Source organism: Podarcis liolepis (genome assembly GCF_965112155.1).
Source record: "Podarcis liolepis genome assembly, chromosome: 7".
NCBI classification, from domain to species: Eukaryota; Metazoa; Chordata; class Lepidosauria; order Squamata; family Lacertidae; genus Podarcis; species Podarcis liolepis.
Genome location: NC_139561.1, coordinates 59,625,255 through 59,643,011, shown reverse-complemented (window position 1 = coordinate 59,643,011; position 17,757 = coordinate 59,625,255). Strand labels below are relative to the sequence as shown.

The 17,757-nt window shown below is 48.7% G+C and overlaps 1 protein-coding gene and 1 long non-coding RNA gene across 3 annotated transcripts in view; one reads left to right on the top strand and one right to left on the bottom strand.

Moving 5' to 3' along the window:
- Positions 1-1,596, bottom strand: part of NHSL3 (NHS like 3) — a 60,353-nt gene extending 58,757 nt beyond the window's left edge. Inside the window, exon 1 of the mRNA XM_083511566.1 lies at positions 983-1,596. Within this exon, the coding sequence (XP_083367692.1) occupies positions 983-1,223 (241 nt within the window). The 5' untranslated portion in view covers positions 1,224-1,596. The remainder of the gene's footprint in view (positions 1-982) is intronic.
- An 80-nt stretch (positions 1,597-1,676) lies between these two features.
- LOC310710701 lies at positions 1,677-17,569 on the top strand. 2 transcript variants are annotated; one of them, XR_014528193.1, is made up of 3 exons: positions 1,677-1,766; positions 15,427-17,064; positions 17,347-17,569. It is a non-coding gene; the product is annotated as an uncharacterized lncRNA (long non-coding RNA). The 2 variants fall into 2 exon arrangements; XR_014528194.1 differs by lacking the exon at positions 1,677-1,766 and having other exon boundaries at positions 12,855-17,064.
- Positions 17,570-17,757: the final 188 nt, after the last annotated feature.

The following is a 17,757-nucleotide window of genomic DNA, read 5'->3' as shown; positions in this document are numbered from 1 at the left end:
AAGATGGAGATGGGGACAGGAAAATCCCCCTGGGAGGTAGCACAGGGGACCACATCTCAGATTGTTTTGTGCCATGCTGCAGATCCCATGCCCCTTTCCTCCTTCTTCTAAACTTAAAAAACACACACATTTTCTCTCAGTTGTGGTGGTGAGTGCCATGCAGGTGAGAGCCCAGCCACTGGCCATCTTAACTTGCCCAGGGGCACTCTGCACATTTATGCAACTTTGTGCCCCGAGCCTGTGCCCCAGTCCTCAAAGCGCCACCCACACCTGTTTCAAGCAAGGCAAGGAGGGAATGGGTTAAGTTGGCATGAGGAAGTAAGTCAAGGAATGGCGGAAGGCTGGTCGAAATGGCATTATAAAGGCTTGCCTGGGGATTTGTTGGCAGCCCACTCAGCCATGGGCTAAAACTGGGGCCTGGTTTCAGTAAGGTGGGGCAGAGTCATGGATCATGTGAAGGATTGATAAAGCAGGACAAACGTTTCAGGAAGGGAAAGCAACTTTAGGCAACTTGGGCTTCACCTTGGAATCGATTTTCAGTTACATGGAGCGGACTAGGAATGGGTGACATATTCACTGTAACACTGTTCACGTGCACAACTAAAGTAGTTGAACCCAGCTCTATTCTCTAAGTACAACCTTTGGCAAAAATTCAGAGCTTCGTCTAGGCCAGGAAATCACAGGGGCCGAGTCCAAGTTAGCACGCGATTTCCGTCCCACGGCGTATCCCTTGAGCATGCGGAAATATTCATAAAACAGAGTCTAGCTAACCATGTGCAGAGCGCCTTCCCGTCGCCACAGTGGAAGCACGACCAGCCCCAGACAGGGCTTGGCTCGGGATGGCACTCGCCCCAGCTCCACCCTAGCAAGTGTGAAGCAAGAGCACGGGAAGACCCGTTAAGCATGTGCAGAGCGCTCTTCAGACCCCTCCCGCCCCGCAGCTGGGATCCGGCTTGCGACCCGCGCTGCCGACGCGCCTTACCTTTGCCCTTGTGGCGCTCGTCGTGCTTCTTGCCCTCCGCAGGGGGCGCGCCAGGAGGGCCCTTCGGCTTCTTCTTCCGCCTGCCCCGCAGCCAGCTGAAGGCCCTGCGCAGGCTAGACGAGCCGGACTTGGGCTTCTTCTTCTTGGGGGGTGAGGCGGCGGGGGAACCGCCTCCCTTCTCCGCGGGGATCCAGGTGTCCTCGGCGAGCGCCGCCGCCGCAGGTGCGCTCTTCCCGGACATCTCCCTGGCGGGCGGCCAAACGTGAAGAGGACGCGGGGGGCGCACGACGGCACCGCCACGGCCGCCGCTTGCTTTCCGGGGGTCACTGGCGGCGGGGAGCCGGTGCCGCCGCCGGGCTGGCCATGGGAGGCCCCCGCTTCGCTACACAGGACGCCCTGCCTCTTTCTCGCCTCCGGAGGGGGGCCCAGCGGCTGCGCCCCGCGCTCCCGCGCCAAAGTTTCCCCGACGCGCCGCTGCTCCCGCTCTCGGGCCCTGGGGAGCCTCTCCCGGCTCCGCCGCGCCCCGATGCCCGCCCCTCGTGCGCGCGTCCCCCGCTCGGCAAGGCGCAAAGGCAGCCGCCGCCGGGGAAAGTTTCTCCCGGACGGGAGGGCGTGTGGGGTGGCCGGGCGGGGCCTGCCGAGCGCGCCGGGGTGTGGAGAGGCTCCCCCCCTCCTCCGACACTCCGCCTCCGCGCCGCGCTCGTTGCAGCTCGCCGCCGCCGCTCCCGTCTCCAGCTCGGGGACACACGCGCCTTGGCGAGGATGGGGGCCCTTCCTTGTCTAGGTGAGTAAGAGAGGGAGACCCGAGAGGTTTGGACCTGGCAAAGGGCGTGGGGTATGCGGGGGGCTGGCCGGGCTTCTGCCTGAAAGGAGATCCCACGCTTCCATTCAGTCCCGGGACCTATTTTCCATACCAGAGTCTTAGCCTCTGCCTACGAGGAGTTTCCACGCCATTCAGCCCCGGAGTCTATTTTCCATACCAGAGTCCGGCTCTTAGATTCTGTAGGATTCAAGACGAAAGTGCAGTTGAGCATGTGCAGAGGTAAGCCCTGAGTTTTCACCACAGGTCTAAAATGTCCCTAAATATCTCTGTCGTCTTAGACTACAAGTTCTACTTTTTTGGCCTGTACTGTAATTAGCATACTGGGCATCCTCCATGGAAACTCTCTCTAATCCTGCACGCACACACCTCTGATGCGGCGAATTTGCTGCAAATTCCATGCTAGATGTCTGTAGCACCATCACAAAATAAAGGGGGGATTTCACAAGGTAATATTTCTGGTGATCACCTATGTCCCTGGGACCCTTAAGGCACCCCAAGAGGAAATGATCCAAACTCTGCCTGCTCTGTTGCTGTGCCATTTGACTCCCATGTGCTCTAATTCCTCCATCAAAATGGTTGGATCCAGAAACATCTTATCTAGGGACACATAATGGGCCCACTTTGTTCTAATGGAAACCACTTGTCCTCCTCATGCTTCCAACTACCATGCCAATTCCTTCTGGGTATGAAAGGAAAGCCCAGATAGCCAGTGACTGGCAGAAGACTGCAGCGACTAGAGCCAATGTCTGTTCACCAGAAGAGAATGATGTGTGCCTGCCAGGGCCAGGCGTGCAGAAATGGCATCCTAGCCCATGAGGGGTCAACCTGTGGCACGAGAGCGTGAAGGGACACCAGCCTGGCTGGGACATAGTCTTTCCAGTCCTGCACTGCTGGTGCCTGTTTCTCATTTGGTCAAGAAGCAGGGGATTCCTGTGTGCTGTGGGGAGCACTCTGTCTCCATCCCATGGGCAAGACTGGTAGAAAGACTGGCCACTGTGGAGCAGAGCTGGTCTCTTAATCACAGGCAGCTGCACATACCTTCAGTTGCAAAAGCTAAAGGGGTCATGAGTTACAATGTTATGGCTCCAGCCAAAGTGTCCTTAGGCTTGTGATCCTGACTCAAGCAGGGGGGTGGGCTAGATGGTCTACCATACCCAAAAAAACCTTGATGATTCTGTTATCTTTAACAAAGAATTCCTACCACCCTCAGCAAGCAACCTCTAGGTTCTTTGAAGAAAACCATGGACTTTGGACCACTCCTTTATTTGTCTACAGTAGACATGCCGTCCGTTTCCCACTCCTGTTCTTTGTCTAATCATTCAGGATAAAAAAATAAAATAGAACAGCACCATTAAGTCAACTGGGTTATCTGTGTTTTTCGTGAACCCATCTATGGGGCTCATCACTCCTATCCTATCCTAAATCCACCTTTCCAGGTCAGACTTGCAGCTGCTCTTATCATGCTAACCACCCTGTGTGCTACACTTGCCTGATTCCAAGCAGGGCCATTGGTCTGCCTAGGTCAGTATTGTCATTTTATTGACACTGGCTGGCAGTGGCTTTCATTCCGGAGTCTCAGGCATGGCTCCTTCCCAGCCCTATTTGGAGATACAAGGGAATGAATCTGGGAGCTTCTACATGCAGAGCTTGTGCTCTGCCACTGAGCAATGGCTGTTCCTGAAGGCAGGGCCAGCCCAAGGCATTTTGGCACCTGAGGCAAACCACAAAAAAGCACCTCCCTCCCAGCCAAGGGAGAAGGGATGAGCAAAGCTCTGCATCAGGTACACGGGGGGGGGGGAATAAACATCTGCATCGGGGTCTGCTACCCCCATGTACCCTGCCCCCTGAGGCTGTGGCCTCACCTTGCGTCTTGGGTGAGCCGGCCCTGCCTGAAGGAAAACAGCAAGGACAGAGTAACAAGCATAATTGTGTAGAGCAGCGTTTCCCAACCGCTGTTCCGCGGCACAGTAGTGTGCCGTGGAACTTTGCCTTGTGTTCCGCGTGGAGGCGGCCAAGTCGGGCGGTGAGAGGCGGGGCGGCGGCAGCGAGCACATGCGGGGCTGCGAGCGAGCGAGCTCCCACCATCGCCGCTCGCTACCGGGCCTGCGCATCCGCTCGCTAGTGAGCGGGGAATCCCATCCGCCCCCACGTGAGGGGGAATCCCATCCCAGCCCCCGCGAGAGCAGGGGAATCCCATCCGGCCACGCCTCCTGGCCAGCCAATCGGCTGGCTGGAGGGGGCGTGGCTTACCCTTTTTAGGGCCGGAGCAGAGGGGGCTCGCCCTCTCTTCTCCGGCTAGCCCCATCGCCGCTCGCTATTGCCCGGCAACCGCGCCGCCACCCCTGGCTCCCCGCGGCGGGTGATCGTGCAGGCTTCGACGGGCGAGCTGCTCCGCTGCCTGGGGGACTTCGTGTGCCGCCGCTGCTACCACATCCCATCGCCGCTCAGCCTGCGCGTGCGCGATCGCTGCGCGCTGACGTCATGGGGCGGGGCTTTAATGGTGGTGTGCCGCGAGATTTTTTTTTTGTAAACAGGTGTGCCGTTGCCCAAAAAAGTTTGGGAAACACTGCTAGAGTCAAAATATTGCAGAGTTGTGCAGAATACAATGAAAAACAACAGACAAAAGTGATCTTGTTTTGTTTATTTATAAATAACTTTTATGCCATTTTCATTGCTCTAGGGGTTCATGTGCTTTTGTCGGCTGCTTTTTCATATCTTTGGGGGCTTTCTCCTTTGTTTCATAATGCAACAATGAAGACCTGGTTCAGTAGGCCAGGCTATGGTATAGTGAGAACAGGCAGACTCCCTGAAAGGAACTTGCAGTCACTTTGCTCTTCCCCAGCCTTTTTTTCTGCTGCTGTGCCAAGGTGTGGCTTAGCATGTTGTCCAAACCAGGACTTGTGGGTTAAGCTCTCTCCTCACTAACCATGAGCTGTAGCCAAGTACAAACCTTAACTACCAGTCCCAGTTCAGATGACTCACTGACTAAGCAGCAAAAAGTAGCAGGAAGGACTCTGGGCACCTGCATGTTCATGCAATCTTGCCAAGTCATAGTTTGGCTTGCCATGTTGCATGAGCCAGCTTGGTCCTTCTATAGGGGGGAAGTCTGCCCTCTGGCTTTGGTGTCTTAACGCAACCTATAGAAGTAGGAACCTCTTCCAGTGCAAGCGAATCTAAGCATGTGGAGTGTGGCATAAGCTGGAATTTCTGCAAGACAGATTCATAGTTTCTCAAGTGTATCAACACATTTGCTAACAAACAGGCAAATTGCAAGCTGGCTGAGGACGGCTGCCAAGAAGGGCTAGGAATGAGAGCTGTGTGTATATGACTCAGCTTCTCTGAGCGTGTGGTTTGCTTCTTTGATGCATCCTAGAGATGCTGTGATGCATCCAATTATTACTGTTTTAAACTGGTTTTAATGTTGTATTTCATATTGCTGCAACCTGTCCTGGGACCTATTGGTAAAGGGTAAGTAGCAATAATAATTACTAACAATAATAACTGGTGTACAGCAGTTCTTTTGTTTTTTCACCCTACATTATTTTTCTGTTTCTGGAACTATTGCAATAAATCTCTGTAGCAGGAAGTGGAGAAGAAACCAAAGGCTACTGCTTACATATGCACACACCACCAGGCAACAAATGAGGTTCCCCAATAATGCTCCATATTAAAAGAGTGCACCATGTATGTATGTATGTATGTTTGGATGCATGCACAACATTCCCCACACTTTTGAACTCCAAGACGTGTATAGGAAGCACCCCTGGAATGAACACGTGTACTTACCATATAAGCACTATGTGAGGCACAGTCTAGATCTTTTTTTAAGCAAAAGCCTTTTATAGAGAAATCGCTGTTTCTGTACATGCATAAAGCTCCTTTGTCCATTCCTTAATTGAGCAGGATGTTTGGGCTCCTCTTGAAAACAAAGCCATGTTTCTGAGGACTGACACAGCAGCCTGCCTAAATTACTGCAAACCCTTTGGTAAGTTCAAGGAATGGCCATAAAGTATTGTATTTTAAAGGAGGCACGTTGGAAGAGGGACTTCAAGCATCATCCCATGGCCATCTGCAGAGAGATGCTATTTGCAGCAACTGTCCTTCCTCCAACCTCACCTGTACAGAGTGTTGTGATAACAAACCAAACAGAGCATGCAAACCTTTTAGGCCTGTTTCACAGACTTCTGGAAAGGCACACTCCTGCCATTTGTCTCCAGTGCTCAATGTGGGGCACTGTTGGGCATAACTGAGACAGGCTTAAATTTCCCATTTAATTGTTTACCTCCCACTTTGGGCACCATCGGCCTTGGCTTCCCTGGCCCAAATCTCACCAACCACCTGTTCACTAAAGTCACATATGAACATTTGAAGCTGCCTTATACCACCATTGGTCCTAGCCAGCATTGCCTTCTCTGGCTAGCAGTGATTCTTCAGGTCTTTCCCAAGACCTAAGTGCAGAAGGACCAGGGCCCAGCTTTGGGCCAAAACAGCTCCACATCAGCATAGTACACCAGGGCTGAAAGGTCTGCACTTAGCGCAGCCACACTTAACCTTTGTTTCATACTTTCTAGATACAGGCCTGTGCTTTAAAGCTCCATGTCTCTCTCTTACACTCACTCTCTCTCTCTTTAGCCATGGTGCTTTCCCCATGAAAACCCGCTCTTTACTGCTGAATCAGAACAAACAGCAATTTGGGTTTTTCACAGATGGCCATTTGCTCCAATTCAGCCTTGAAAAGTGGGTTTTCATGGGGAAAGCTCTGGAAGAAACAAACTAAAAGAGTGCTTGGACATGGAGCTTTAAAGTGTGGACCTGTGCTTAAAAATCCAGCAGAACAGGAAGTCTGGATGAGACCAGATTGCCAGTACATTACCAAACTTGTTAAGGCTGTGGGGGTTGTCTTAAGGAGCACCTGCACTTCAGAACTGACCACAACACCTTCCCAGAAGTACACATACAGAACCATAATTAGGCAGCAAACAGAAAAATAAGAAAAATAAGCTGTACTTTGAGCTCACTTCTTTGGGGTGGGGGAGCAGGATGGGAGGGTCTCGACACTCCCACAGATACAATGAGTGTCCTTTGGTGAGGAGCGGACACACAGCTCACCTAGTTGCCTCCCTGTCCTTGGGAATCTCTCCTTCCCTGGAATTTTATCTTCTTCTCTTCCTCCCACCAACCTATGGAATGCTTGTTTTATAGATCAAAGAGCCTATTCAAAATACCTAAATTGAAGTATGATTCACAGTAAAAGAGTGACTACTGTTAAACCAAGCAGCAGCTTTTTTTGAGGCTTCTGCCAAAGTGATCAATGGCCTCTTGTAGGCCCTTCCAAAACACTGGGGAGAATTTTCCTGGGTCATAAGATTTGGATGTCCAGCATGCAGGCAGCTTTGTATGCAGAATGGCAATGCTCACAAACTTTCCCCCACCCCATCGTGGAAACTGAGAGCAGAGTGGAAAGAGGCTCCGTGTCACTTTCCAGTGCCCAAAGTTATAGTCTTTTCCCCCTCCTTCTCTCCAACCCCCACCCCTTGCAAGTCACCAATCCAGCTACTCCCAGATCAAAACTGGGAAAGGCTATTATTCACTGACTCTCAATTTCCACACAAGGATGAGGAGGACACAGCCAAGTTTCATTTCAGATTTGCACTTTGAGCCAGTTTTAGTCCATTTTTAAGCCTCAGGCTCCAAGGCTTTTTGCTCTTAAGATGGCACAGCAGGAACAAGACAGGGAACTACAGTAGTTTTCTTCAGGAGCTCAGAAGGTGCTGTTCAGCTCATTTTCAGCTTCTCTGATAAACACTTTGCCAATACTGTTTTTCTCAGGTAGAAACTCACACTGGAATTTGGGTGAGAGGGAAGTGCTGGTGAGGATCTCAGTGTTCACTTCCATGAGAAAATTGTGTCACTCCTCTCGATCCTTTTTGCTTGCACTCTTAGCGTACAGATGCCTCCCTTGGTCCCCTCACAAAATACCTCTGTGAGGTAGACCACTGTTTTGACATGTTACAGATGAAGCAGAGAGAGAAAGAGAGACTGAGACTGAGACTTGCTCACAGTCCAGGCAGTAAATAAGCTATGGCAGCCTTCACAAACTCTTTTGGACTACAACTCCCATCAGTCTCAGCCAGCACAGCCTGGGACCTCCTATATCTGCTGCTTCAGATAGGTCTGCTTTGTGATTCTGGAACTTTCCAGAGAGGTGAAACACACAGAGCTTATCTTCATTACTCATTAACACTCACTTTGTGCTTTAGCTTGAGGGCAAGGCCTTTGCTGGAATTTTCTCTAGCCTGGACAGTCACACCTCTGCTAACCTGCACTTGACATCGCTGCTTTCCTTCTCTCTGGTCACAGCAAACAACACCTTTCAGCTGTAATTTATGAGCTCCTGTTAGAGGGAGAGCCTTGAGGAGCTGGAAAAAAACCCTCCCCAAGGTTTCTGTTAATTTTTACCTCAACGGTGAGTGTGTCAAAGGCACTGCTCAATTTGTCTCTTGCCTGGGCACGTCCTGGCTCCCTCCCGGCTGGAGCAACTGCCTCAACATGGCGGCGGAATTGGTGGTGGTGCTTCTGTGCTTTTGTGAGCCATGCTGTGACTTATGGCCACTAATAAATAATAGCATTTGATATTGTGTGAACCACCTTGTTTGCTCCAAGTTCAGTGGGCACAAAGCAAAATGGCAGCCCTGAGCATGGTGACTAGCAGTAAATCTCAGGACTAGCAGGACTTATTTCTTCACCAATAGCTCCACCAATCCCAAGCCTCTATAATCACGAGGAAACTCCATTTGACTCTGTTGGAATTGCTTCTGGTTCCGTGTCTGCTTCTGCACCAAAATAACAATGAACAGTTTCCACAAGGAGTCCTGAGCATTGCAGTTCTATGTTGGGACAAAGTTAAGAGAATCCTAAAAGTGTTTCACATCATATCAGCTCTTGCAGGCCTGATTTTTGTAGCAGGTTTTGTGGTGTGTGCATATGTTCTAATGTACAAAATTTTTAATTGAGATATGACAGATTAGTTTGCCCACAGCTTCACTCATAATAAGTAAGAAATGGATTTTAAAGTTGTAAGAAGCAGAAGGAAGCACTTCAGTGTCATGCCATCTCTTTGGGGAATTGTGCATATGTAACAGCACTTATTTCTGTGTAATGCTGTTCTTGAGCTCTTGCATTCTCGTTGTTATGAAGTCTTTGCTGCTTAGTGATGCTCAGCGGAAAGTCAGACCGCTCATTTCTCAAGCTAAGGGGTTTACAGCCTCCCTGCCCCCCAGTTGTTGCCTGAAGAATAGGGTGGCCCCTGAGAACACCAAAGGAAGCTGTTTCTGTGTGAATGCACCAGTACCAACCGCAGCCCTTCAAGATCATCTTTTTGGCATCTGTCTGTCTCTGTTGACAATGGAGGAGTGTGCCTTCGGTTTGAGGCCAAACCATTGGAGAGTTACAGCACCTGCTGTGGCTGTAGAGACCAATACGGGACATGTCTTGTTGCCGCTGTGGCAGATAAAGGCGTCCGGTTGTGTTGCTACAGGTGCACCATGGTGTTTCCTCTCTCTCTGCTCCTCCCAGTGGTCATTCCTCCTCTGGTCATTTCTCATTTAAATATTCCTTTTTTTTCTGACACCAACACTGTAGCCAGTGCAACCCTTACATTATCTATCAGGGGATGCGGGTGGCACTGTGGGCTTCCCGATTGGAAGGTCAGCAATTCGAATCCGCTCAATGGTAGTGAGCTCCCATTGCTCTGTCTTTGCTTCTGCCAGTCTAGCAGTTTGAAAGCATGCCAGTTCAAGTAGATAAATAGGTACCACTATGGTGGGAAGGTAAAGAGCGTTTCTGTGTTCTCTGGTTTCCATCATTGTGTTCCATTGCGCCAGAAGCAGTTTAGTCATGCTGGCCACATGACCCGGAAGGCTGTCTGTGGACAAACACCGGCTCCCTCGGCCTGAAGCGAAATGAGTGCCGCACTCCCATAGTTGCCTTTGATTGGACTTCACCATTCAGGGATTGTTTACTTTTTACCTTTTTACCTTACATGATCTATCAATTAAACACAGCGCATATGTTCAGTTGTACTTGCAATGTCTAAAATCTGCATTTTCCATTTTGAGAGTTGATGAACTGCAAAGGCCTTTTGCTCAACACATTAGTCTAATGCCTAAACTCTAAATGGTTGAAATGGGTTTACATGCTCTTGCACAGCTCTGTGTGACTTCAATGAGGCTTATTGCTATTGCTGCTGGGTTATATTGCCCATAAGAATTTGTCCCCCTCATGCCTTTGTCAAAGGAGAACTGAGCTCTTTGCTTTATTGACTCATGTGACTAAGAAACCCCATATCAGTGTTACAAATCCTATTACTTCCTCCCCCTACTTCCAGCAATTACTCTGGGATGGGAATGTGTCCATGGACAGCCTCCCCTCTCTAATCAGCCTGCTCCATTCAGCGAGGAACGATACACAAATCCAGGCCTGCTAGTGTCCCAGTTTATCACTGTGTAAGTGATTTTGTATTATCCTAGCTACTGAATACCCCAACCGGCAGTCTGAATCACCAGCTCAGACAGATTTGAAAGGAGGTGACTTGCATCTTTGTGCTTCAAAAAGGCATCACAAGAAATTTGCCTCCCTCCCCGCCCCCCCCAAAAAGGTGACTGCCACTCCTGCTGAGGTGATGCTGAGCAACTCCAGCATCCACCAAACTCACAGAAATAGATCAGTCTGCTTTTTCCCCTTAGAGACATTTGAGGCTGATCCCTCTCAACAAGAGATTTTGAAATACGGTAGATGAATTGCTGTAGATTCCACAGTCTAAATCAACCTTCCCATAACTGGTGGCCTCCAGATGTTTTAGGCTATGGCTGCCATCAACCTCAGCCAGCACATCTGTCAGATTGTGCGGCTGATGGGAGCACAGCTGTGCTGGCAAGAGTTGCATTCCGAAACATCTTGAGGGCACCAGGTTGGGGAAGGCTGCCTTAAACTGAGCATAGCATGTGGTGTATGCTCATTCAAGGATACACCTGTAGGTTCTGCACCAGAACAATTGTTCCGCAAGCTTCAAGCCACACACTTCTGTTTGTCTCATGATTTCTAGGCATGGGTCTGAGAGGTTTTTCCTTCGTCCTGCCACCTTCCCCAGAAAATCCCACTATTTACTACTGAATGGGGGGGGGGGGTGTTACTGTTTTGTTGCTTCTGTTTTGAGTATTAATTTGTGCTTTTATTTTGTTAACCACCTTGAGATCTTTTGATGGACGGTGGTATATAAAATCTTAACAACAACAATAACAACAGTTGCATTTTCTCTGGATTGACATTTGTTCAGTGGTAAGCAGTGGGCCTTCCCACGGAAGGCAATGAAAAGAAACAAAAGCCTCTCAAACCCATTCCCAGAAATCAAAGGGCAAAGGGAAGTAAACATGGGGCAAACAGACCTGAGGATGAGCCTTAAGGCAGCAAACCTGTTTACACTTTCCTGGGAGTAAGCTCCACTGAACCCACTTGGATTGATTCCTAAGAAAGTGACAGCATCGTAAGGCTGCAGTTTAATGCACACTTTCTTCACTGAATTTAGTGGCCCTTAATCTCTCATAAGCAAGTGTGTGTGTGTGTGTGTGTGTGTGTGTGTGTGTGTGTGGTGCAAAAGCGAGAGCTAAGCTTTTATCATGCTTCTTGCTCCCCTCCCCCTGCATAACACCAATGTTCAAATGAATAAATGAAAATGAAATATATGGACAGTGCTGGTGTTACTTTTTTATTGTCTGTAAATAACTCACTTTTGCAAATAGGAGGTTTCCGAAGGCATTCCCCCATCCCAGCATGCAAAGCACAGTGATATCTCACTGGTCGCCCTGGAATTCAAAGGGCCTGGAATTGATAAGGTGGCTGCTCTGTTTGCATGTGAAACAGCACTGAACTTTCTTAAGAGTTTATAGCTATCTTGAAACTGGGTGGAGATGCAGATTGCAGGGAAAAGTAGTGGATTGCATTGCCCAGCTCAATCTCTAAACTGACCTTCAATGTGCTAAAAGGCTTAGGTGCCCTTAGGGTTGACACTACCTTTACTGCTCCTGCTGCCTGGCAGGCAGAAAGGTGGGGGGTGGATCTTTTCCCGGAATGGAGATAAAGGTGACAGCCTGGAAAATCTTCATTGCTTAATTTTGGCATATCAGACTCCTATTAATGGCACAAGAGAATGGCCACTAGAAAAGCAGGGGGTGGGGTGCCAAACTTACTTCCAGGCAAACATTTCACTTTGGTATCTCATTCTCCATTTTACTGTGACCATCAAAACATTTATGCATGCGCAATATAGGAAAAGTGAAAGCCTGAAATGGGGTGACCTTGGATATGAATTTATGTGACACGAGTTCACTGGGAAGCCTGCACAATGACACTCTTAACACGGATTCAGAAAAACCAAGACCCCTCAGTGAAGAAATATGCAGGAAAATACTGGAAATGCGAGAAAAAGAGTGAAGTTGGTGTCATGTCTAGCCTAGACCTGATGCTGGACACTTGAGTTCGTAGAAAACGAACCAGACACTCTGCAGGTCAAGGGCCTTGGGGAGCAGGCAGGGTCTCCTGCAATCAATGCTGAAGATTCCTTGGAATTGTTGTTGGAGAAGGAGGTGGAGCCACCACTCAATCCTCAAGAACAGTGTCAACATAAGGGCCAGGCAAAAGAGAAACAGCATAGCATGCATTGAGGGACCAGAGTCGTTGCTCGGCTCATGATTATGCAATCCCTGAAATGCCTTTACTACCAACAGTAGTAGTATACTCTGGTCTAGGAAGCCAGAGTCTCCTCCTCGACCCTTCCAATTTCTGGAAACAATGTAGGTCTGGCTGCTCTCACTCCTGAGTCTCATACACTGCTGTGTTGTATCTTATGTGAACTCCTCTGCTATTGACCTTGCACCACTGCCTGACTTTGTCTCTGGATGGTGCTTTGAACCTGGACTGATTCTCTGTGCTTGACCTTGCTTTGCATGGTATGGGCTGCACCTTATCCCACTGCTCTTCTTGGTGAGCATACCCTAAAGTTGCCACCAACAAGAACCAACACCAGACTAGCCACCAAAAGTCAGTCCATTCATGCTGCCCCAATGCCTGCAGGAATAATAAGGTCTTCACTGGGTGGGGAATAGATAGCCACGTTGGCCCCAGACAATCTTTCCTGTGGAGGGCATTCCATAAGGGGGTGAGGTGGGGCTACCACGGGAGAGACCTCCCATTGTTGCCCTCCAAGCATCTCTCAGATGGGACACAGAGCAGGACCCTATATCTTGATCTTGGGGTCCAGGAGGAAGCCAAGAACACTCTAGGCTGCTAGGCCAACACCTGGCTTTGACACCTGGGTGCCCAGGTGTTACAAGCAGCATTTTATTGTGTCTCTCTCACTGGCAGCAGAGAAACATGAAAAATTATTTTAATAAGGCTTGCTATCCCTACTGGGGTTTCGCACAGTCACAGTGGCTGAATATGTTTTCCAGAAATGTAGCAATGAGCAGGGGTGGAGGAGATAAATAGATTTAATAGGGCACTTTTAATGGGGCAAAAGTGAAACTGGTTACTGAAGTAATTGCAAAAGCACTATTCTTTAACCCAAAAAGCAAAAAAAGAATAAAAATGTTACCAACATGTTAGCACAAACACATGGAGTAAAGACTTAAGAGTAAGTTTGTAATGTTGCTTATTGAGAGCTTCAGTATGCTGATGACAACAAAGTATGAGCACGCTCAGAGGATGACCTCCAAACCATCCTAAATATCTTTGCAGAAGCTTACGAAAAGCCTGGCCTATCACTCAACATCCAAAAAACCAAAGTGCTGCACCAACAAGTACAAAATAACCCCTCTGCAGCGCCACAAATCCAACTCAGTGGTGTCATGTTGGAAAATGTCGATCACTTCTCCTACCTAGGCAGTTATCTTTCCACAAGGGCCAACAATGATGCTGAAATCCAGCATCGCCTGAGCTCTGCAAGTGCGGCTTTCTCCCGATTGAAGTGCAGAGTGTTTGAGGACTGGGACATTCACAGGGAAACCAAAATGCTTGTTTACAAAGCTATTGTACTACCAACCTTACTATATGCTTGTGAAACATGGAGCACTTATAAACTCCATCTCCAACTCCTCGAAAGATTCCATCAATGGTGTCTCCAAAAAATTTTACTCATCACTTGGGAAGACAGGTGAACTAATACCAATGTACTGGATGAAGCAAAGTTCACCAGTGTCAAAGCAATGATTCTTCAACATCAACTTCGTTGGACTGGTCATGTTGTGCAGATGCCTGATGATCGTCTTCCAAAGCAACTACTCTATTCCAAACTTAAAAATGGAAAGCGTAATGCTGGTGGTCAACAAAAGAGGTTTAAAGACTGTGTCAAGCAAATCTTTAAAAATGTAGTATAAACACTGGCAACTGGGAAACACTGGCCTGTGAGCGCTCCAGTTGGAGAACAGCCTGTACCAAAGGTGTCATGGGCTTTGAAGACACTCGAACTCAGGACGCAAGGGAGAAATGTGCTAAGAGGAAGACACGCTTGGCAAACCCACACCATGATCAACTCCTGCCCGCAAACTTATGTCCCCACTGTGGAAGGACTTGTGGATCCAGAATTGGCCTCCACAGTCACTTACGGACTCATTGTTAAAACCGTGTTTATGGAAGACAATCTTACTTGGCTACGAGTGATCGCCAAAGAAGAAGAATTGGGACGTTTGTGCAGTAGCAGGAGAGAGCAACTCAGAACAAGGCATTCTCAGTGGTTGTACACAGTTCAATAAATGGTTATGGCCTAAGACACAAGAGAAACAGATTTAAGATCAAAAGCAGCCCTTTTCAGACAACCCCAACCAGCTGAACAGGGCATGGGGACAGCTAGCTTTGTCTCCAGCGTCACCCAGCGCTTGCACATTTGTTGAACATGGGAAAGGGGGCTCCATAGTTTGTGCAGCTGTGTGTACATGGGGGTTACCAAGCATTAGGAACCCTGTGCAATTAAGGTTGCTGACCAGGTGGAAGTCCAAACATCTGGTTGTGGGTCCAAATATGCTTACTGTCAGTGCACCTCTTCTGCAAATGAATTCTGCAAATGTTCTGAAACCCAAGGTTCTGTTCAGGAAGGTAATCTGTAACTAGCTAAATTGGATTGATGTTACTGGTCTCGTTTGCAAAGTCTGGGTGTGCAATTGTTGCCTTCCCTTCTTCCCCAATAAATTTATATTTTGGCATTTGGCTTCAGTGGTTTTAAAAGACTATTCTCTGGAATTTCTCGCTAAAAGCTTTCCCCGTGTGCTAAGATTGCATGACTAAGCTACATTTTTGTGTTCTAAAAATAGTCCACGAGATTATTTGGGGTGGGGAGGTGAGTAAGTAAACCCAGAGTCTCCTTGTTTTTAACTTTCCCCCCTAGAGCTGGACTCCTGGGAAATGGGGCTAAGAAACGCCAAGCAGCTGGACAGACTTTGAGGGCTGGCTAGTAAGGAAAAGCCCCCTGCCCTTCCCAGTCTGTCTGTGTGTAGTGCTGAGACCAGGTGGCAATCATTGGCAAGAATGTATCTGAAACAAAAAGTTGCAGTGTTTCCTCTTTATCCCCTAACAGGTGCCACACTCTCCTCCAGGGTACGAAGAACTGAAAGGGGACTCAAGCAGGCCAATTCACTCCCTCACCTCCAGTTTTCTGCTTTTCACTTCCAAATGATGCTCAGCGTTATGTCGCTTCAAGCAGCACAGGTTACTCACTCCTCAATAGGCTTTTTTGAGATGGGGAGGGAGTCCTCCTTCTAGGACTTGGGGGGGGTGTACTTCTGCACACTCAGAGTTCACACATCTCATGGCAAAATAGTGAATGAAGTGGAGCAGAAAGGAGTGTGGGCCAAAGCCTGAAAAAGAGTAACAGAGAAGAAGCACCTTTTGGGTAAGTGGCCAATCCTGCTCACTGCTCAGAGCCTCTGCCTTATCCTGACCAGGGATCTGATACATGTGTGTCTTCTCCAGTTACATGCAGCACGCACGTACACACACACACACCCCGCAGATTCTTTGTTGATCCATCTTCATCCCACGCCATCTTTGAACTTGGCTGTTTCCAATGGAAGAAGAAACCTCTTTAATGTGCCTTTGTCCTTCAGATCCAGAGCAGACCGACACCCCCCCCCCCCCCGCATGCTCTGTGTGTGCCACAGTCTCTCATAGTGACTCCATTGTCTGGAGAAATCTTTTCCTCCAGGACATGGGAAGCAGTGGGTGGGTGGAACCCTCTGGCCTCTGCTTTTTCATCTTTCTCCGCTGACACAGGGAGGATTCCTCCACCCACCCTCCAGCCCCGTTTCTCTTTCCTCTTCCTGCCTTCCCCAACATCTCCAATTCCACATCCCTTCCCATAAAAGCTGTTGATGCAGGATGCATCCCTTCCCTGTCCCACATACTGGACCCCCAGGACAGCAAAGAAAACCTCTGAGAGATCAGTACTGACCAAGGGACTCATCCTAGCCAGCAGAACCAAGGTTGCACTGGATGTTTGGCATAATTTGCAACAGCTGCTGGAAAGGAACTCGGTGGTTAAATTGGGTGTGTGTGTGTGTGTGTGTGTGTGTGTGTGTGTGTGTGTGTAGAATTCCTTCCCCCGAGCAGATGGGAGGGAGAGCTCCTATAGCCTTTGCCGTCAAAACTCTGTTGTTACATACATGTAACACTGTGTGTGTGTGTGTTTTCCTGTTCCACACAAATGCAGAAAAACCTTGCAGAATATAGAGCCAGGCACATAATGCAGCTTTCCATAAACCGCAGCTCTCCTGCTGCTCAGTAACTCTAACCACTGCAAAGCAGGTTTCTGGTTCCTGTGGATGTGAGGCCTATGAGCCAACTCTTAGGGGCCAAGGTCCCTTCACACACAAACACACCCATCATAAAATATTTGAAGAAGCTGAGCCCCCCCACTCATTCATGGGTTTTGCCATTTAAATGTTGTGTATGTGCCTCATATTGTGATCAATTATGTGGGCTAGGGCTTACCTGTCCCTCTGTATTTTATTCAATTGGGCACCCCTGAGTGAGAAAAGACTCTGAAATCACAGAAGCTGAGGGTGGGGTTTCAGTGCCCTTCCCTCTCTCCGTGCATAGTAGCAAAGAAGCAGTATAAAGAAGGCAACAGAAGCACAAATATGCAAATATGTTTGATTTGCAAAGTTTGTACAGCTTGGCTCAGAATGTGGCTTCTTTCAGGAAAGAGTACCCACCAGTGCCTTGCCTATTGCTAGAATAGCTCTACATGCCAGGAAGACCAGGAGATCTTGCCATACATACTGTTATAAGTTTGTGGGGTGCCTGGACTCCCCTTCTACTTACTGAGTGCCATACACTGGATTTGGCATGTTAAAATACAAGCCAGTAGCCTGTCTGGTAATGGCCCACAGAAGATGATACTTTAGGGAGACAAAAGGAGTGGCTCTGTGTCCCTCCCCTCAACTCAGAATTAGTCAGGAAGCCAAAAGCCTTTGAAGTGGAGTTTTAGAGTTGGAAGGAGAGCAATTGTTTTTAGGATTGTAGCTGGAGGAAAAATAGTTGCAGTCGGTTAAATGCAGCAAGTTGAGCAGAGGGGCAGGGGGCTAAAGCTGATTTCTGCTGGCATCCAAGACGGTGGCCATGGGAGAAGCAAGAACCTCTTGGAGTGTTAACGTTGTGAGTCCCTCCATTTTAAGCTCAGGTTGTATATATGTGAAAATAAACTATATATCATAAAGACACCACAGTCTCTGCTGTGCCTCCTTTCCTAAAGGAAACAAGGAACCCAGAACCCTGGAATCTCACACGGGTGGTGTGTAGCACAGAATAGTTCTCTGTGCCAGGAGGACCGGGGGATATTGTCATACATATTAATTCACCAGCTTCTCTTAGAATGTACCATTTCAGGCTATTAGATGGGGAGGGCACA